At 35.4% G+C, this 22,739-nt stretch overlaps 1 protein-coding gene across 1 annotated transcript in view; it reads right to left on the bottom strand.

The window, feature by feature from the left end:
- The window catches only part of CTTNBP2 (cortactin binding protein 2), an 88,596-nt gene that overhangs the window by 48,659 nt on the left and 17,198 nt on the right, over positions 1–22,739 (bottom strand). Inside the window, exon 3 of the mRNA XM_075493390.1 lies at positions 4,779–5,003. Within this exon, the coding sequence (XP_075349505.1) occupies positions 4,779–5,003 (225 nt within the window). The remainder of the gene's footprint in view (positions 1–4,778; positions 5,004–22,739) is intronic.

Raw genomic sequence — 22,739 nt, 5'->3', positions numbered from 1 at the left:
TCCTCTCCAATAGGAGATGAAATTTCTTAGCTCTGGAAACTTTTTCCACATCACTGTAGATGCGTCTACAATTCATTTTTAACTAAATTGCATTTAAACAAAAGCTAATATAAATATCGGTTTTAAATAACAGTTTTGTTATTGTCCAGTTATACCACAGAGCAGAGTTGAAACTCATGCAATCAAGACATGAGTACAAGAGGGAGAGATTCTGCAGTTTTAATGGAACTAAATCCCAGCTGCTATAGCTCATTGTCCCAGGGATAATTTTTTCCCCACATGGTAGGTAGAATTCTAACACAAGAAAACGCTTAAAAAAGAACAGAAGTGAAATGACATAGAGAGAACAAAAAAATAAATCCTGCATGCATTTACACTTGTAAATGAACATGTGTCTCAGTCTCCCAACATTTCTAATCACGTTACCTGACTGTAAATTTCTCTTCCGTTTTCTTCAGAAGAATGGGAAAAAGCATAAAGAGGTGATGGCAATATTGATGTGATGTATATTATAGTAATAGTAAAATTACTTCCTGAAATCATACCATTATCATAAGAAACAGTGAACTAAGAGGAAGAAATCGCTATGGGAATTTATACGTACATTATAAATGTCATATTGACTTCAAATACCTCAAAACCTGTTTAGCAGTGGAGAGGCTCCACTGGGGTTTTAGGGCTTCATCCCAGGTTAAGCAATACACTCTGTACAATGCCTTTCACAAAACCAAGTCCACCCTTTCTTAAAAACAGTGTTAAATATATAAAAAATAAGGTATGGCATTATCAGTCATTGCTAAACAGACAATATCAGCAACAACACCTCTTCAGTTATGTTAATGACAGTACAGCTGCAAATTAAATTAACAAGCTATTATGATGACACTGTATTTAGGAATGGTCTCATTCACAGTTCTTCACATGCAGAAAAATCATTTTTTTTTCTCAAGCATTTCATTGTTTTTGTCAAAGCATCCAACAGCATTTCGATGCTTCACAAGCATTTCAAAGCAAGTGGAGTATCCAACAGTAACAGTGGAACATCCAACAGTTTCTTTTTTGTTAAAACAGATACAAAAATCATGAGAAATGTATACAATTTTTAAAGCCTGGAAATGCAATAAGATTATAGTAAAAATGTTTTAATCAAGATTTTCTATACTTTATTATTCCTCCATTTTGCTTTCAGGTGATGGACTGGTTCTATAAATTAACTGTTGTGAAATTATATTACTTTCAAATAATTACATGCAGATTTTAACATATAACTGGGATTAAATCAGCTTACCATACTATTATAGTATCTTATTTGCAAGCATTGCATATAAATAAAGAATCCCTAATATATATTTAAGTTCTCTATTTGATTTCAAATTGACAAGAGCAACATTAGTTTCTCATTTTACATTGTCTCCTATGTCTATTTCTCCCCCCTGCCCTTGTTTTGGCTGCATCGTCTTGACTATGAAAACCTCTGAATATTTACACTGCATTTTTTCCTTTAGATGACAGATTTGGAACTAGCTGTAATTATTTATGAGTTTATGAACTAACTATGACCTGATTTTTGTGAAGTGTACTATATGCATACACTAAACCATATCAGTAATGTAATCATCTGGAAATGTGTCCAAGAAGGATGTGAAAAGGGGTAAAAAAGGATACTGAGAAAAATGATAGTGTCCCACAAAGAACTAACCAGCAAAGGCCCTTCAAAGGTGAGAGACAAAGTGCATGCCTTGTGAGAAAAGGTCGAGGGAGCTTGGCTTGCTTAGTCTAGTGAAAAAAGACTGAGGGATAATCTAATAGCAACATACTGCTCCTTTCAAAGGGGCCTTTCAATGATGACAGAGTCAAATTCTTCTTGGTAGTGGCAGGTGGGGCCCCATAACAAAAGGTTAACATGAAAAATTGCCCTTTAAGAGACTCAGTCTTGGAAAAAAGTTCTTCACAAGGATAGTAGTGCAGAAAGGTTGCAGTATTGCCATTCCTGGGGGTTTTCAGGACTCAGCTAGAGAAACTCACAGATGACCAGATGTACTGCTGGTGATAATCTGCTTTAAGCACAAGGTTAGACTAAATCACACCAACGGGCCTCTTCCAACCCATGTGTCTGTCTTTCTTTGAGCATGCATCCCAACACTAACTTCTCTGCAAACACTTGACAAATCAAGAACTGTCATTTTGATTATCTGGTTTTGAGTTCCCAGGAAACCTCAAAATTAATTTCTATAGCAGCTCCAGGAAAAGCATTCAAAGAGATGGAAGAGGACGGAGACTTAACACAAAGCAGATGACATCTGGGGATTAGGTGTTTGGTATATGGAAAGCCTATGACTGACAGTCATTTGTGCACCTCTTTCATTTTTCTACATTCTGGCACATTGTTATGACTTGCTTTTTATGATCACATAAAAATTTTATTCAAAGAATACTTCTAAGGTCACTATATTCACAGATCTTCAGGAATAAGAGTTCAGCCTGAGCCTGTTTAAAGTCCAGTAATATCCAGAGAAAATAAACACAGCTGTACACAGACTTCATTACTTAGTGTAACAGTGAGACAGTGAGGCAATTCCAAACATGAAGATAGAGGCATCACACATTTAGAGGAGAAACCACTCTTGGAGGGAGAAGGTGCAGCTGGCTCTGTATTTAGGTCATATTTGTCTAGGCTTAACTTTTTTTTTCTTATATTAGGTCACCCTACTTTGCCGAACATTTCTAGAAATCCCTCAAAATACTTTAATTACCCTCTTCCATGGAGGGATTTGAGAGATGGAGAACAGACAGAAAAATGTGGAACTAAGGGAAGGTAAAACACTGTATGAATGGTTTGTGAATGAATGGAGATGGTTGAGAGATATGTCATCTGTTGCCACAAACCCAAGAAGTTTAAGAGGGTGCCCTGTCCAAATAGCACTTCTAATTGGCTTTAAAAGAGGAAGATGTAAATTCTGTAGAGAGTCATGCACACGGCTGCTCAACACCATGCAGTTTGTTTTCAAATCCTGTGTTATTTAAATTTCCTGTTTGTTACAAGGAGTAAAAACAGTAGAGTCATAATTCAACACATACTTTTTCAAGTGTAGTGCTTTAAAGTTTAGCTTGAAAGTTACAGACTTCAGAATTGAGTGTACTACAGGTTTAGGTACTTCTCAAGGTAAGAATCAAACTGCAGAATAAATTAAGATCAAACTCTTAAAATTAAGGTCTAAAGAAAAAAACCTCATGTATTTTTCTAGGAAACAAAAGACAGGAGCATCCTTTCCTGTACATGCAGACTTATATATAGACTTTGGTAATAAACCTGGGCCAAAAAAAGGACAAAAATGGAATTTACATATCAATACCCTGACTTTGAGACATATTCTCAATATGTAAGCCCATCTTACATGCATGTATCTGTCCACATACTAAAAGCCAGAGATAGATGAAGAATTTAGGTACAAGAAGAGACTTGTGGCCATGCACTGAAACAAGAAACTAATCCAGTTGTCCACAAAGATGTGTCAGGGTCTCTCCCAATATCATTCTTCACTCAGAATAAGCAAGCTTACTCGCTCTTCTCTATGCTGAGACAATCCCTTCCCCAAAATCTCAACTTACAAAGCATATAAAAAAGAAAATTAACATTTAAGAGTTCTCTAAAAGAAGTGCTAGGTAAGTACAAGTAATAGTTCATTACATAGGCCATTACACTGGTTCAAGACTTACATATCATACATACAGTCTAGTATTACTCATTTTTTGGATGCAGTATCTGTATTTCTGAAGGCTTAACAGAGCAGGGTTGCTTAAACTAAACTAAACAACAGAGCTAAGATAAGAAGAAAAGGTTTGATGATTTAATTTAAGCATGTATTTCCAGCATACTTCCAGTACTTTTGTGTGCATATTATTTCCCAAAGAGCAATTACTACCAAAATCAGTTTTACGTCAATTGTCTTAGCATTGTCTGGGTTTTTTTTAAACATCAATATAAAACTGTCACCAAAAAGCTATTTCACAGCTGCTGAAGACGTTCTATCCATCTTATGCCCAGTGAGGATGATTCAATGCCTAGCAAGCATTTCTTTTCTAATTATTCAAAAATACCTGGTTTAGGTTAGTCTATTGTATTACTGTTCCCTTCTTTCCCCTCAGAAACCCCTCCCCAACATATTAATATTTAGCTATGCTTTAGGAATGTATGGCTTACATATTAGTGAAATATGTGCAACCAACCAACCATTCACTTTCAAAATAACATTGTTTTGTCTTCAATATGAGACTCTTTTTGCAACATAGTTGTTCCAAAATAATTTTCTCTTTACAGCAAATGTCTAAATATGCAAAAAAGTATTTTTTAGAGTTATAAATTACTTTTACTGATTTGTGAAACAGAGCCATCTAATATAAAATACAAATAAATTATTTATTTTATGCTATTTAGGTTAGAACAAAAATAACAGTAGCTCCTCTAGGCTTCAATGGTGTTGGTTTAAAAATATATTGTGATGATGCTTTCTCAGCTCACAGCTATCCACTTATATACTGGATAGACTTGTACCAGTTATATTTCATTTATTCCGTAAGTAGAGCTAAATTCATGGAACGAATGAGGTGTGTGCGCAAAATATCACCAGAAAATCAGCACCTTACTATATCTGACAATTAAGTGATAGCATTTTAACACTCGTAATGATAACCAAGTTAGACAAAGATGCAAATTAAAAAAGTGGCATGAAAGAACAAATCGGGAGAGGGAAAAGGAAAAAAAGTTGGTAGCAGGATACCTTCTTTTGTCTGTTTTCAGCAGCAGCCAACTGAGCTGACATTCTTTCTTGCATTTTCCTGCAGTGAGCCATAACAGCTTCTAAAATGGACAGAGGGTTCATGCATATTGGCTTCTTTTCTTTATCACCAGCACCTGCCTCAAAGTCTCTCTGAAGAGCCAGAAATGGGTCACTCAGATTAAATCTTCCATATCGCTCCTGGATAAAAACCTCTTTGCGCCGGGCCTAACAAAAATACCAAACAGACAAAGAAATAAAACTAAATGCATTCTTTGGAGTACACTCACACATAGATGAAACCTAAACTACAGGCAAAGTTAGGTTACTTATTTACGTTTTTAAAATATTTTCTTTAGGTATTAATTTACAGTCTCTAAAAGAAATAGTCAGGTATGTTGCACACAGATTTCATTACAGTCCATACAATTCACTACATAAAAAAACCCTTCCCTTTCTCAACTCAATATAGAAATGTCAATTTGGAGCAGTTTCAGAAGTGTCACAAAAATAACATCTTGTAAATTGGCTGATACACAGAGAGGAAAGGGAAGAAAAACATTCTAAAATAAAGTTTTCTATTTCTGTGTATTAAAATTATGCTAGTAAAAGATATGAAAACATGCTTTATGTGTTTACTGCAGTACCAAAATAAGCATTTTTCAAATAAAAAATTGATGGCATGTTTATATATACACAGATTTTCATAAGTAATAGCAGACAAGCAGAGAGCAAAAATACCACCAAGGTTTTTCTGAAACTAAGACATTTCATATCTCTGTTCAGGAAGAACTTAATGATCATGTTTCTCCATACCATTATTTTAAAACATAATTATATTTCCAAACTACAGTACAACACTTTATGTCATAACAAAAAATATTACACAATAAAGATCAGAGGTAGTTTTGCTTGACAAATTTTTGATTCTTCAGCCCAAGATGAAAACAAGGTCAGCTTCAGAGAAGGTATTTTTATACATTTGATACACAGTACACAGGAAGGTCACAGATAAGTACTGACTTCTAACAGTCTTCACAGAAAATAATGTTCCAAAATCTCAGGCTTAAGACCCATCTGATTTGTGGTGGGAAAAGAAAACCAAACCAAACCAACCAATCAAACAAACAAACAAAAAAAAACCACCAGAAAGATGCAATGATTTCTTAAATTTTTGTTGTGGTGTTTTTGTGCTTGCACATATAACAGAAAGCAGAAGGAAGAAATCCAAACTATTATAGCACAAATTTTGGAAGAAAATGAAGGCTTGTTACCTTAAAAATTAAAACAGTCACCAGAGCAGCTCTTTAAAGAAGTATGTCGCAAAAAATCAGAAAAAAACTCCACAGTGCAGAGAAACATCATGAGAAGGAAGAATCCCTCCAAAAATGCATAAAATATTTACCTGTGATTTGGTTCAAATTCAGTTTTGAAGAATAAGCAAAAAAGAGGAAGAATAAGCCAATTCTGAGATACCAAAGAGGAGGAACAGGCATCATGGTTACCAAATGGGTTAGGAGATCATTTGGAAAGCTTGGAGTTAGAATTGTAACACATGAAAAGGTAATAAAAGGTAACACACATTTCAGAGCATGAGAAACCAAAGAACATAAGAACTATGTTAGAAAAACTCTCCAGAGACTAACTACAAATAACATACCTTAGTGAATGCTCAACTTTTTCCTGTATATTGTCTACAAAATTGAAATGTTGTCGGAAATTAAAAGGTAAAAGAGAATTTGACTGCAACAGAAATAAGTGTGCCTACATATTCTGATGCCTGAAATACTTTTAGTCTTTTTTTCAATTTGATAGTATAAATAGAACTTGAAAATATTTATTAAAAAAAACCCAGGCCTTTGGGACATAACTTCAGAAACAGCTTACAGAGTTCATTCAGACCTAAAGTCTAGCTAGGCTTACAAAGTCAGGTAGTGATTGCTCGAAGAGACAAAAATAAGCTGATAGAACCTAGTTATTTTTTATAAATTGCCTTGCAAATAACCCCTAATTAGTCTAATATTTTAATCCCTTAATTTTTAACTTAGATTTTTGAAATAAAATGAAATAAAATAGCTAGTTCCAAAGGTAATATTACAAAGCTACGTCAGGAGGGGCTATATTTGTAGCTCCTGGTTCTATACACTGATGTTACACAACAGTATGCAGCTTAGGAATTCAACTTTCATGTAAAGGAAACAATCAAAACCAAAAACCTGGCCCTAAATGGATTAAAGTGCTAAGCAGCCAAACAAGATGACAAACCCAAGCAGGTTAAGAATTTAAATGGAGATGGAGGTACAATCCATATATAAATTACCAGCAGTGTAAAAGCCACTTAGGTTATATACAGAAGTGAGCCATCAAAGTAAAGGAAAAAACACTGATGTAGCAGCTCAGCTGTAAATAAAAAGACCACCAGAGCCTCCATCCTTAAATCCAGAGACCAACAGCAAAAAGAGAAGCCAAGTAGATTAACTGATCTCAGAGGCAAAGGCAACCACTCATGCCTTTAAGGAAACACAGGTAGACAACCAGTGAAATAATGTGTATTTTCCATTTTTTTCTATGACCCATGACTAGCTGTCCTCTCGGCACACGCTGCATGTATGCAGTATGAACGTATTCTTTGAAATGTTCTCTAACATGCATAGCAATTAACAGAGCAAGCAAGGCAAAGGCTCAGTATGCACCTGCCAAAATAGTAACGGGACCGGGTGTTCGGATTCGTTAACTAAGGAAAAGATGAAACTATATAGAAGGGATGAGCTCCATCTGAATGAAAATCAAAACAATCTGCTGGCATACATGCCAGCAGAATTAAAGTGGCTACAGGAAAATCTGAAAGCTAAAGACTGTGGAAAAACCGATAGGTCTCAAACAGGACATGGTTTGGGACAACAGACCCTGTAGGGCTGAAGCCATAACTGTATAACCTCAAACACAGGGTAAAACAGACTGGCAACTCTCAAACTATAAACAGCAAAGTCGTCTCAGGATGCTTCCAACTCAAAGGGGAGCTAAATGCAAAATATTAAAACAAATGTTTCCATGTTTCCATACAAAGACTAAAAATATAAAATAAAATGATGGGATGAGGATGCATGATTTCAAATGAAGATACCAGAATAAAAGATAAAGCAGAAGCTTTGTAGAAGGGAAACAACGAGTAGTTCCCTAAAACTTAGGCACAAAGTGGCTAAGACAAGCTGGGCTTGGGTTTTTTTACATGATTCCTCCAGCCCCTAAATAATACTTCTGTCCCTTTGCACTTCACTAAAGTACATCAGATGGGAGAACCAGAAATACTAAAATCAGAAAATTTTCTCTCCTACATCATCTTTCAGCACTGAATTTCAAGTCATAAGAGCTAGTAGTAATATCAAGATATCTGTTTTTTATGGCACTCATTATCTGGGGAATGTACAGTCTAGTGTCATATGGGTAATTAATCCTTTAAAATAGTCTCTGCATAATTTGGTGGCTGTGCTAAGACAGCATGAGCTGTGTCTCATATATTAACTTCAATTGCACAACAATATATACAGAAAATAACACTTAAAATGTTGATTTGTGAATAATTAACTGAATGCATTTGCAAAGAGAAAATGTTAAAAAACAGACAGAATATGCACCCGCTATAGGAGGTAATCAGGACTGCTGCATTGTGAAAGGTGCTATATGAATTTATAAACCATCAGCTTTATTTTTCTGTACATACCCATTTGCACAGCAACTAGCCTTTTAATGGAAAGACTGAGATTGAAAGTATTTAAAGGTATACAAAAATGTCCATGGGAAACGATACTTTTTGCAGCCTATGCCAGTGGTACACAAAATTATGACTTAAGCTAAATCCTCCAACAGGTAACTAATAATGAAAACTGACAGTAGGCACACACAAATCAAGGGAAAATATCGAAAAACAAAGAAAAAACCCTTCAAATAGTTAATTCATGAAATTCACTACTGCAATAGAGTAAAAGCTTAAACTTATTTACAACAGCTTTCAAATTCAGTCCACACATTTATACAGAGTTTCTAAACCCTTACACAGGATCTGAAACATTAAACAAGGAGACTAAAATAAGAGTGCAACTACTACTTAAAAAGAACGAAAACCCAAAGTTTCTTTATGGACAGGCTGGTCTATAGCATTATGTTAGATCAAGGATGGACTACAAGTTTATACTAAAAAAATTACAGTAGAACTGAAAAACATCTTCAGAGAGGAGTGAAAGATGATCAAAAGGTACAACACAGCTTCTCTTCAAGGAAGAACTAAATAGAAATAGGACTTTTCAGTGTGAAACAGACACAACCAGGGAGAAACAACTAGAGGTCTGTGCACTAACAGGACACATAGCAATCATCCCATGATCTAATGAGGGAGATTTGAGTTGGACACAAATTCTTCTCACTGAGAGCAGATAAGCACTGGAACATGTCGCCCAGGGAAAACATATAACCTCTGTCATTGGGAGATTTCCAAAACTAGATTGGATAAGGCCATCAGCAACCCGATCCATGTTTGACGTTAGTCCTGCTTTAAGCAGAAGATTGGACTGAACGATCTCTTGAAGTGCCTTCCAACCTAAATTACTCTATGATTAGTGATTTCTTCTAAGACTGTTATTTTTTGTCTTACAGATCCTAGCAATCTTCTCAAGTAACAAATGACAGAAATGAGCTCTCGGAGGAAGGAAAAACAACCAAATGCTTATTGGTGGAACAAGTCTTATGTCTTGCTTCAGATCATGAAAATACTTTTTATGACTTAGAAAACAGAACTTATCATCTGTGATATTGTCAAAAATAAAAAATCAGTACTGAACAATCCTAGGGATTACACAGCTGTGCGACACAACGGGAAGGTTTACTCTCAAGTTTTCTCTCCTAGATGTGCAGCCAACAAGAATCTGGAGGATCATGCTGTAAGATAAACTGCTTCTTTTATTACTCTCTCAGGAAGCCTGTCTCCTACCATATACAGCAAGACACCCCATTCACCCCTACATCAACTTTTTTCATGCTATTCAAGTCACCTCTATGCACCTGCCAGCTGCCTCCTGGACACTTCCATCTCTCAAACTGACCCTTTGCAGTCACTGACCCCATTTATCTACTGGCAGATGAAGACTGGCAGTGGGGTGTGCAGGGAGAGGAACAAAAGGAGTGGAGGTATCTGGATGATGGGCTGTGGGAAAAGCTGCAAATCCAGTATAAGAACTGGCCTGCGGTCACTTATTTCTTATGCTCCACTTCAGAAGGAAAAAAAAGAAAAAAAAATAAATCTATATTCAGTGACCAAACAGAATTATGAAGTCTAATTAGATTTTTCCCCCCTGTTATTGAAACAAGAATGGAAGGGGACAGGGAGGCCTTCAAACAGTATCCATCTTACTGTGGACTTAAAGCTAAAAACATAAAAAAAGCAAGGAAAAACAAATACAGCCAATTAATATATAAGTAAGAATTAAGCCCAAAAACGAAAAACGAAAAATTAATCACATAATATAAGTTATATTGTTAGTTTTCTTTCAGTAATAATCTACGTTGATATTAGTTGCACACATTTGCTGAAATGAGTTTTCATAATCAGCTTACATAATCAGTAACCGAATATATAAGCAACAGTATTTTTAAGGTTAATACCGCATTTTCCCCCCAATGTATCTCAAAGTTTCCTCTTCGTTTACCTGCCAAGTTAAGAGTTCAGCAAGTCCAAGTCTTCCATGCAGCAATTGATGATAAAGATCAAAAATAGGACTGCATGTCCTACAGTGCTGTGGAACAATGGAACTGAATTAAAGCTGCCCCAGAACCCTTAAACAAAATTTCCTTCCTTTCAAGAGCGTTTGTTCCTCTGATTAATTTCCTTTTCCACATATACTAAAATTGTTTCAACAGATGTTGATAGGTTCATATTAATATTTTCTCTTGACATATGTATTAGGGAGTGGTAAAAAGTTTTCTAAAACTAACCAGCACAGAAGAGGAGGCAGTAAAAGCTTATTTTATGTGTTATGTTAAAGACGAGGGTGAGCCCTTCATTCTAAATAAAATTGAAAGGGCAATAGATTTTTTTAAAAGAGGAAGGTGGCTGAAAGAGAACATGTTTATAAATCTTATTCAGTAACATTATACAGTGTCTTGAAATGATTTGCTGGAGCTATTCATTTAAGCAAAAGAGAATTATCAATGAGTATATACTCATAATAAAAGCAGTACTTTCAGAGATACCTGCAAAATACCAGGGTGGGGATGGGATATGATGTCTTACTATGATTAATTCGGAATGACTCTTCAAAGAATGCTAGCAATTTTGCTACACAATAGGGTTTGGGGGCTTGTTTTTTGGCTTTTTTTGGTTGTTTTTTTTTTAAATGCAGATGTAAATGAATGTTTTCAAAGTATCATATCATATGTTACTTCCACATAAAGTTTTACAGAACAAACTAAAAATGGAAACTTAAACATCAATGTCTGCTGCAGAAATGGTATCCTGTGGCATGATTTCTGTCAATGAACATGTGATGCTCAATTTCTCCTTACAATCAAAATTCCTTTCTTCAGCACTGTGACAGTGCATACCTATGCAAAGTCTACAAGTGAGTTAGACTTTAATGAACTCAATATTATATGAAAAATATTTGACCAATATATTCATACTGTCTGTTTCCATGTTGTGTCAAGTATCGTAAGACAAAAACTTGTGTGTACGCTTTAAGGATGAAAAAAATGGAAACTCTCTGAAGAAGACTGATGATCATAACAGGCTGCTAGTTCAAAAAGAGTGAAAACAGTAGAAAGAATTGAGAAATAGGAGGATGCAATCAGCAAGTTAAACAAAACCAACATACAGGTTGATTATGCTCTGACAGACATATATAATTGTTTCATACTATAAAAAATGCTCTTTACAGATGACTGATCAGGATCATGAAAGAATTCAAGTCTTTTGGTAGAGGTACAAATAAAGAAAAGAAAATATACCCATTTAGTAATTTTTAATGTAAGGCACACATACTCATACAAAGCATTCAAAACTATCTTAGAGCAGTGTCTCATAACAGTCACAAGCTATGCAAATATCTAAATCAAACTCCTTACAGTGAAGTAGGCTGCATGAAAGTGCATGAACCATTAAAATAAGAGTAACAACAAAAAGTTGCATTATTCTCTCATTCACAACGACCCACAGAACTTTTCCAGAACTTTGTAATGCGCAGTGTCACTTTCTCTCAGAATCACACAGCTTTAAATCCAAGCTTTTAAAAAACATTTTTCAAGGTAAAAAGAAAGCTCTGAATATAAGACTGTACGTAGTTTTACAAGGCTATCCTCAGTAACCTCCACTTAAGAAGATATACAAAACCATCATTTTAAGGCATAACAGGTCAGATATTACCTAGCAGTTGATGAAAACAACAGCAAACCAGTTTTTCTCTATTTCATGCCAAGTATCCAAATATTAAAGTGGTCTGCAAAAAGCTGTACAATTTCCTCTTCTCTGCACTAAAAAGCAGACTTAACAAAAGTACAACATGCCTAACAACTAATTCAAATCTCTCTGTGTATAGGAGGACAAACATTTAATTAACACTTAAACAATCCTGATTTACAATATAACAGAAAGCACTGAAGAAGAATTATACAACCAAGGTAATGATCAAGCCTGAATTTCCTTAGGGGTCTGACTCCATAAAAAGAGAATATAGCCCAATAGTACCAGTTTACTATTACCCCAAAATTGCTAAGTAGCACAACCTCCTTCCCGTTCTCCCTGTTACCTCACAAAAACCTCCATGAAAGAAACAGGTATAGACAGGATAGACAGACAGACGTATGCTTCCAATTCTTCATTACTAATTTTCTCCTTTGGAGTAATGAAAATCCACTATTTTGAGGTTGCAGATTTAAAAATGAAAAGGCCATGTTACAAAGCTAAGATAAATTACTAACAGATCAGTACCAATGAGAAAAAACAATACAGTCAATATAAAATATTCTTCACTTCTTACAGATGTAAAAGGTGAAACTCAGGCCTTGCACTAAGTTTCTAAATGAGGAAGAAGAAAAAGCTCAAGTTGTGAAACAACATGTGTTTTTAATTGAGAAGAACCATCCGGATGTTCTATATAAAGATGACATTAGACCTATTTTATGACAGCTTTGTTGTCTAACGGTTAAACATTTGAAAATTATAGGCCAATATTTTTTAAGGAAGTATCACTGTTCAATGCTCTGATTATCTAACCACCCAGAGATTTATTTCTGAAAATAATACAGATTTTCATACTGATAATGAATCTCAATGGATAGAAGAGACTTGAGCTTTCTGATTACTTTAAATAACCATTTGTCATGTAGACTTTTTTGCATGTTCAAATTTATAGTTCAAATTCATGCAAATCAATTCATAATTCTTCGCAGGGAAATCTGTCAGCCATTCTTCTGAAGGAAATCTGACTCACCTCTAACCAAAAAAGAGCACTTTAACCTTCATGCTTAGCAGTTAAAAAGTTTCTTCAGCTAAGTAACAGATAAAACATACCAAAGGCATAAGAAAAAAACTTTAACTAAATCAATCCTGTTTCTTTTTCAGTTACAGTATTTAGGTTTTCATATTTTCAAGCTATCAAAATCTCAGTTAAAATATCATCCCATATTACTGCATGGCAATTACATGATTACCAAACCTCAATTATTTTAATGAAAAGGTATGCAAATTATAAGTTTACAATGCAATCATCAGGCACAGTCAACATGGGTTCACAAAGGGAAAGCCCTGTTTAACTAATTTGATATCCTTCTACAATAAGATCACCCACCTAGTGGATGAAGGGAAGGCGGTGGATGTAGTTTTTCTGGATTTTAGTAAGGCTTTTGATACTGTCCCTCACAGCATCCTTCTGGAGCAGTAGGCCAACTGTGGGATGAGCAGGCTTCATGGTGTGCTGGGTGAAGAACTGGCTGAAGGGCAGAGCTGAAAGGGTTGTAGTGAATGGGGCTACATCTGGCTGACAACCGATCACCAGCAGTGTTCCTCAGGGTTCAGTTCTAGGGCCAGTTCTGTTCAATATTTTTATCAACGATCTGGATGCAGGAGTTGAATGCACCATTAGCAAGTCTGCTGATGATCCCAAACTGGGAGGTGTTGTTGACTCTCTTGAGGGACAAGGGGCCTTGCAGAGAGATCTAGATAGATTGGAACATTGGGCAATGATTAATGGGATGAAATTTAACAAGTCAAAATGCCAGATTCTGCACCTAGGACGGTGCACAAGGCACAAGTATAAATTGGGAGAGGAGTGGTGGGAGAGCAGCCCTGTGGAAAGGGATCTGGGGGTGCTGGTTGACAGCAGGCTCCATATGGGTCAGCAGTGTGCCCTGGCAGCCAAGAGGGCAAACTGCATTCTGGGGTGCATCAAACACCGTATAACCAGCCGGTCAAGAGGGGTGATTATCCCGCTGTATTCAGCGTTGGTGCAGCCTCACCTGGAGTACTGCGTGCAGTTCTGGGCTCCACAATGTAAGAAGGATGTGAAGGTCCTTGAATGTGTCCAGGGGAGGGCAACAAAGCTGGTGAAAGGGCTGGAAAGCATGTCCTGTGAGGAGCAGCTAAGGACTTTGGGCTTGTCTAGTTTGGAGGAAAGGAGGCTGAGGGACAACCTCATTGCTCTCTACAGCTTCCTGAGGAGGGGAAGTGGAGAGGGAGGTGCTGATCTCTTCTCCCTGGTATCCAGTGATAGGACATGTGGGAATGGTTCAAAGCTGCACCAGGGGAGGTTTAGACTGGACATTAGGAAGCATTTCTTTACTGAGAGGGTGGTCAAACACTGGAACAGGCTTCCTAGAGAGGTGGTCGATGCCCCAAGCCTGTCAGTGTTTAAGAGGCATTTGGACGATGCCCTTAATAACATGCTTTAACTTGGTCAGCCCTGAATTGGTCAGGCAGTTGGACTAGGTGGTCATTGTAGGTCCCTTCCAACTGAAATACTCTATTCTATTAACAATGTGGATTTATTTGAGGTATAGTAAGAGAACTCAATGTTTTCAAATGATTTCGAGTATTCACTGGACAGTAAATTATGAGAGTAATATGTATTACCTCCAAGAAGAATTTTATTCTTGCTACTACCCCTAGTGAAGAAGCTGAATGACTGAATGGATTTAACTAAATAGATTTGATTTCTAGAATGGAACATTTTAAAGTAAACAGAATACTCATCCACATTGTATATTTTGGATTTTATGCCCTTTATTAAAACTTTAAAGCAATTTTCCAGCTAGTACTCTCTTTACAGATACCATTACTTACTTAAAAATTACCAGTTTTAAAATTGTCATATAACAGCTTATATTTTCACAATACCTAGCTAAAATTTTACTCTGCTATTTCAGAGAGAAATCACTATAATCACTGTTGCTCTGTTGTCTCAAATTTTCCATTTATTCATACAAATGGAACACTGGCTTTTATAAGAGACCTAGTGCTAAGTATTTTTAGTACACTTCCAGAGCTTCTAAGACAGATGCCTCTCTCTGGGAGAGCTGCAGGTGGAAAGACCTATCCAGCAGTCAGGACAGCATCAAAACGGAGTGGGAGGGAGAAAAGCATGGGAACACATACACCCAAGCATAACAAAAGTAGTTGCTGCTATGTGAGTATTTTCACAAGTGTTGGATTTGAAGAGGACCCCAATAAAATCTCTTATCTTATGCACAATTATTTTTTATAAATTACTATCATCATTTGGAATAACCAGTAACAAGCCTTATACATTTTTTCATCAGCAACAGTAACATGAAGAGACACACAAACAAAAGAAGAAAGTGTTACGTTATCAGTTGCACTTTAGTGTTACCATCAACAAAATTAATTGTACCAATTATTGGCATAAAGGAAATATCCTGTGTATGTTCCCTTAACTAAAAATGGAAAATTTCAGTTAACATAATAATACAGATAGGATGACCCAGTTACATTTCTCATTGTCAGCAACGTGAGTAATGATGGCAAACAGATAAAAAATTTTAAATAAGTCACTCTAACGATGAAGTGACAGCTGTATTATTCATAAAGATCAGAGAAACCGAGAAACAGTTACATCAACATGATGCTGGAATTTTTTTTTTATTTTTTTTTTTATTTTTTTTTTTTTTACAAACAGTGTGTGTATCTACTCAGTAGTTTATGTTGGATTATGCAGAAAGATCAAACGAGGGTAGCAGGAATCAAGTGGGAAAGGCAAAGCGATTATCCAAATAAGAAACCAGCAGAATACTTTCAGCTAAATTAGTAGTTACATGCCTAGCAACAATAAAGATATTCAGATCTTATGTGAAAAATACAAAGAGACTATTATCAGTTTAACAGTCACTGCTGGAAAGGACAGAGTGAAAAGGATGTTTGTAATGCAAGGCCGTAGAGTTTTAATACTAGAAAACTAGTCTCATAGTTTCATACTTGTAGTCTCCAATTTTAGGAGAGCCTGGAAGAAGGGTATTTACCTGAGCAGTGAAGCTTAAGCTTAGTAAAACAACACATATACAGGACTGTTTTAATATGGTTTACCAAAAGTTTTGCTTTGCTCAGTGCTTAATATCTCCCTTTGGCAAATAGCAAATAACTACCACAAAAAGCGACGTAACACTACCGAAAACTTATTTTGTCAGTAGCTTTTAGAAAAGGCCTTTATATGTGTCAAAGTACCAGGATCTCTCAGATCAACAAAGTTAATCAGTCCAGGGACTGCTGCTGCTACATCCCCAACATCTATTGGAAAAGGTGAGACTTGATTCCATTCATAGTGAAGTGCAAGAAATAAAGGTATTACTTGAAGGAATATCCAAATACAGTTCACTTGATACCTTTCATCATGCAAAGAAAAGTATTTATTGTCAGTTATCCACTCTTACAGAACTATTACTACAAAAAACACTGAATATAAGAAAAGTAAATACTTTCATAGGCATCTGAAATGATCTTTTAAATAAGATGCTATATATAAAGCCAACCTACCAATACTGTAAACAGTATTTCCAAATTTTTATGACATGGACTCTGGCCGTATCAAGGATAAGGTATAAGACTGTCCTTTAATTTCACAACATTTCCTGAAGTACAGTGTTAGGTTTTGCTGTCTTAAGCAGATTTGGTCATTTTGTTGTCATGCAACAAAAGCTATTTTCTTACATTGTAACCAGTCATGCAATTCTCAGAATCTGAGGTCCACACAGGTATTTACTGGAATAGTGCTAGTTTCTTGAATTCTTTGGCAATAAATCAGTGTATCAAAACGTGTCAAGTAATTTTATAAAAATAAATTTAGCTGACATAATATAAACTAAAAAAAAATACAATACATAAACCATGATCAAGATGGGGGGTGGGGGGTCAAAATGTGAACATTCTTTAAGGTTGTGTCTAACACCACTTTTTCAGTTAGGTGAACAAAGAGCATGCTGCATTATTTTAAAACTTTAAATAAACGACAGATAAAGAAATCATTCCAAACTAAGCACTGAAAAATCATTTAATCTACTACCTGTCTGAGGTTTATTCATATTTCATAGTTTCCTTGCAATTAATTTCAAATAGCTTGCAATAGTCAAATAATACTTTTTGACAGCCATTTCAGAAAATTACAATAAACTAATATTAAGAAAGTAAAATCTTTCATCATAAGCAGACTTATTGGACAGGTAAAGACAAACTATATTTAAGAGCAGAGAAAATGCATACGCAACCATAATTAAAGTCAATAAATCAAAAGTAGTGATCAGATGAGCAAGGACACAAACCGCAGATCATTACCTCCCAAAAATGTAGTAAAAATTAAATTTTTGCAAAGAAATTGCAACATGCAAAAATAACAGTGCAAACAAGGCATTATGACTTCTGTTTCATGGTTCACTTCTGCCATCAAGGCCAACAACTGCCATCATACTGTCTACAACAATAACCTTCTGTTACATAGAGATTGACATCTTCTGCTCCTCCTTCTACCTAATCATCATTTTTCAAAGACACCTATTATGAAACAGGCTGTCTTACTGGCTGCCAGAAACTTCTAAAGCTGCTTTCTGTGTGCTTTTAGCTCCATTCTTTGGTACAAGAGCACCATGGGATTCATACGTATAGAAGAAATTCAGATTTGCATTTTAAATTCACAACAACTTAGCACAATTACTGCAGGTAAAGGTCTTCATAATTTATAGGTGGTGTAGCTTCCTTTGACAGATTACAGTTAATATACATGTAATTTTTCTACCTATCAGTCAAATTGAGACCAACTAAACTATACGGATTCATTCCCTTTTCCCTGATAGCTCCCAGGTTTCTTCCCCTCTAACCCCGAAGTTCATTCTAGAAGTACTAAGTCTTATAGTACAATTCTTGTTGACTTTGTGCAGTAGTTCAGGATAAAAATTTTATCCATACACAACTGACAATTATGGTGTTGGTAATAATTCTATTTTAACATGTAACTTACAGAGTACAGGCAAAACCAAGTATCACCCCATCACAAGATGCCGAAGACAATAAATAACATAAAAAGGACATGAAAACTCTAACTGATAAATCCAGTTTTCTTAACTGAAATCTCAACCTGCAGTAGACAAAAGTCTGTCTTGGCCAATTAAGGAAGCTCTTCTGCTAGACAGAAATCACTGGGAAGCAGACAGGTCAAATTAGGCAAGTATAGCTTGCGAGTATCTACAGCTCTCCTTCCAAATATTTTAATAAATATTTATCTTAATTTTTTTTTCAAGGAACAGCTAAATCATTACTGAAAATGCAGAGCTAGGCATGAAAGTCTCCACATTTTGCATAGTTATTCCAGTATCAGTCTCGGTTACTCACCAAAAACCTAACATTGTTACGCAGTATACTGTCATGACAAACTATGATACACTCGGGTGTTTGGGTTTTTTTTAAGTATTGTTTGATCTTCACATACACTTAAAGAATTGCAGAAGTGGTACAGAAATATGTACACATGACAGTTATCATCAAAATAGTTCATGTTTTCAATGAGATTAAAATGAAAATATATTGTTCAGTGCTTAATCATTGTCAGCCGAAATTGAAAGGCAAGTTTACTAATAATAGCCTTCCACAATGCACAGCTCAGGACTTGAAATCAAACTAGCTTGAGCAGAAAATGCATTCTGCCCTTTGGGGGGAAAGAGACTCCAGAAGAGCATTTTACAATGACCCATCTGGCAATTTCACAAGCAAGGTCCATCTGTCTTAAATTCAAGAATGATCATAATGGTAGAAAGCATTGGGGAATTTCTGGTTTTAGAAAGTGAACATGGTGATATAAAGTTATTTTTTTTTTTTTAAATCTAGACCAAATCAACTCATCTTTCCTGCTATATTTACACAAACAACCCTGGAAAAGGGCATTTATAGGTATACAGTGACTATGTCAACATTAGCAGGTAGGGCAGCACAACAGGAACAAGTTTGTAGAGCAACACAATCGGTACTGGGAATGTGCCTGTGGTCCTGGCATTTGGAAGGAGGTGTTATTTAGGACTAGCTCTGCTCTCAGTTCAGTTTATGCAGTCTGAGAGTGGTCTGTGAGGTAAATCAAAGCAAAGTTAGGTGGGGACAATGGGGAGAGTTTCTTCAAAAGTGTGTTCTGGGTCTGAATGCTAAGGTAGGTTCACTCAAGTAGTTCATTCACACACACATATTATATAGATGTGTAAAAAATAGCCTTTATCATAATGAACCCCAACATCTTATAAGCTACCCATAACACCAGAATTTTCTAATAGAATGTTAGTACAAAGAAACATTTTTGTTATTGTTCAATACTCTGCAAAACAACATTCAATTTGATTGTATATACTTCTAGAAAAAATGGAGCAGAGTTTTGAAGTAATATTGGATTATACCATTGTAGCCTTGGAAATAGAGTGTTTTTTCATTGCAACTAGTTATTTAAGAAATTTCTGAAACAATCCGATCATTTCAAAACAAATGATCCTCCTAAAAAGTTATTAAAACTTTTTTTAAGACTTGCTTTAAACTACTGAATTTCTCATGGAATTGAATACTGATATCCTAGTACTTCTAAAATGATTAACAGGAGAGTTGGAACCTGAAAACTGGCTTTCAATATACAATGCATTATCTATTTTAAAGAAACATTGTGTAATCTACACAGTAATCACTATACGTTCTAAAAGCTGTTTATCCTTATTTTAAAATTTTGTCTTTTTAGACTGGAAGCTTTTTAAGGTAAAGCAAATAGAATGGGTTATTAAACTTAAATGTGGCTATGAGGTATTATTACATGATGCATTAATTTCTGTCTTTTGACCTACTATTTCATTACATTAATATCCACACCTTCATTACAAAATTCAACCACTGCTCTTCAGGAACTCACATGGCTTGCTAGGGGAAGTCAGAAATTATCTTCTATGGATTTTTTACTCGGACATAACATAGAAAGTATGATTAATTTCCAGCTCTATTGATTAGCCTGCAGGCCTGTCAAAATGCTTAGATTCAGGGAGATAGACTGTACTTACAATTCAGGCAGAACTAACTCCCACAGCAGAGATCTTTTTCTTCTTAGATAAACTTAGATAGTCTAACTTAAATTCTCTGAGCAGCTAAATTAACACAGTCTGATTTTCCCTAACTCTGTATTCTACAGTTCATATACAGTGCTCAATAACAGACACCACAAATCTCTGCCTGTCCTTCAACTAAGGCCCTAACAACAGTATGACTTTTCTTACCCAGCTGCCTGGTTTTATGACATTACCTATTTCTGAAATGCTTAACATTTTGTCAGGTTTTGCAGAAACTGGCTAAAAGATTCAACAGACTTTGCTGAACAAACACATACATAGAAGATAAACTTTCCTGCCTTAGGAAGTTATGGTAAAAATTAAATACAATAGGGCCTTACAACACCAAAGAAACATCTACAACCAAATTCACCTTGCTCATACTGTGCTCCTGACCTGGCCATCACATACACAGAATCTGTTGATTTCAAGCTCACTTAAGCTCGGAGAAAGGACATTGGCCCATAGCAACGTCATTGATATTGTAGTCAATTTTAATTAAACAAAAATATATCCGTTGTTGGTATTGGCAATTCTTTTAGCCATTTTTTTAATTTCATTGGTGATTTTTCCCAACATTCCAAAATAAGTTGTTCTAAATATATGCAGTGTGGTATATTAAAGGATCTAGTATGATAAGAATGTGCATTCTTTTGTTCACATTAATTAATGCATACCATAGAAGCAAGTATAATATAAATTTTCATTTTACTATTCACCACCTAATAAAATCTACATAGGCAAATAAAATTATTTTAAAAATAAACAAAATTCCCAACTAAATTGGGCTTTAAAATTTTAGATGAAAAATAACCTACTAATGATTTAACTTTATGAGAGAATCGCCACTAAAAGCAGCATTTAATATTTGTAATTCCGTGCTTGACAGCTAACACTAGCACTTCAATTCATCGTATGAGGGTCAATGCACTTTAAAAAATCCTCTAGAAAGCAGGCAGATACAGCAACCACTTTATAGGTGAAGAAAACAAAACAAAAAACAATAAATGAATGCTGTATTTGAGATCACAGTTGTGGGAGGCCAGACCTGTGCTTTGATTATGTGGCCACATTACCTCTACATTAGGAATATATTACCCCCTTATTACAGGCAGACAGTTTATTTGGATAATTGAGACAGATGGAAGCTGCAGCTATAGTTAAGTCTCCCTCCTTTTTTAGCTATATGCATTCCCAGTAGCAATTAAACAGCATGTTATTTCTCATTAACAAAATAACTTTAATGATTTAAATGTTAATGTGAGTTTAATTTTAATTGCAGTGCAACCCTAATCATGGAGCTACTAAAATAAATTACAGATTCAAAAAGAACCATCTTAAGTCATTTGGTGTAGTAGTTATACAAAATCAGAGTGCTAATGAGAAAGATTTACACAGAGATCACCTCCTTAGAGGTGAATCCTGATGCTGTTCTTCACAGCAAATTTACTGTTCATTTGGTGAATAAATCTGGAAACTTGACCCTAAGTGTGACAAAGGTCTGCTCTTCCAAAGCTGTTGGTCCTCACAGGGCTGAACTTGTCCAGCAACTTAAATTGCTCTGGTTGATAATTACTGTAACTTTTTCAAATCTGAATTTCTCCGACTCCCAAATTCCAGACAGCCAATGTTCCCCAAAAAAGAAACAGTGTTTGGATAGAGATTAATTCAGCAAAATACTGTGAGTTCTATATTGTACAAATCGGGGCATACTATAACAAATTTATACATGCTAAGGGCAAAAAACCCCTCAGCTTTCTTTGTTTATTTCAGAGCACCAAACTACTTTTACAGCAATAGTAGGAGACATTGACCCAGTTAGATAAAGTTTCAATCACTGAAGCAGGAAGGAACAGCCCTTTTTTAGAAATAGGAATGCTATGTGTTCTTATGTCTCTGCAGTTGTGCATATTATAAAGAAACAACAACATATTGTGAAAACGCGGAAGTATACAGATGTCATCTGCGTATTTCTTACAAATGCAGGTTGGATTTGAAGTTTTGTTTTTGTTTCAAAAGCAGACTTCAAGATATCAAAACTTTATATAAAATACAATGGAAACTACAATACATTATGCACAAAGATGCAATAAAAAGAGTTAATTGTTATACGTGACACCTTGGGTTTGGTTCTCTGTAATTTATCATGTGGCACAAATTCAAGTGCCTTAATAAAAATCTATTACATCAACACTATTAACTTTACTAACTAAACTTATCTTCCCTCCCCCCTACGCCCACCCCCTGGGATGACTAGTTAATTTAACAAGATTTCTTCCCATAATCCCAAAATACTGGCCTTTCCCACTTTTGATTTTTATTTTTTTATTCACACAGAATAGATAGAATGGACCCTGT

The sequence above is a fragment of the Mycteria americana genome, chromosome 1, assembly GCF_035582795.1.
Source record: "Mycteria americana isolate JAX WOST 10 ecotype Jacksonville Zoo and Gardens chromosome 1, USCA_MyAme_1.0, whole genome shotgun sequence".
NCBI classification, from domain to species: domain Eukaryota; kingdom Metazoa; phylum Chordata; class Aves; order Ciconiiformes; family Ciconiidae; genus Mycteria; species Mycteria americana.
Note: the sequence above shows the minus strand (reverse complement) of the source record. Positions and strands in the feature narration are given on the sequence as shown.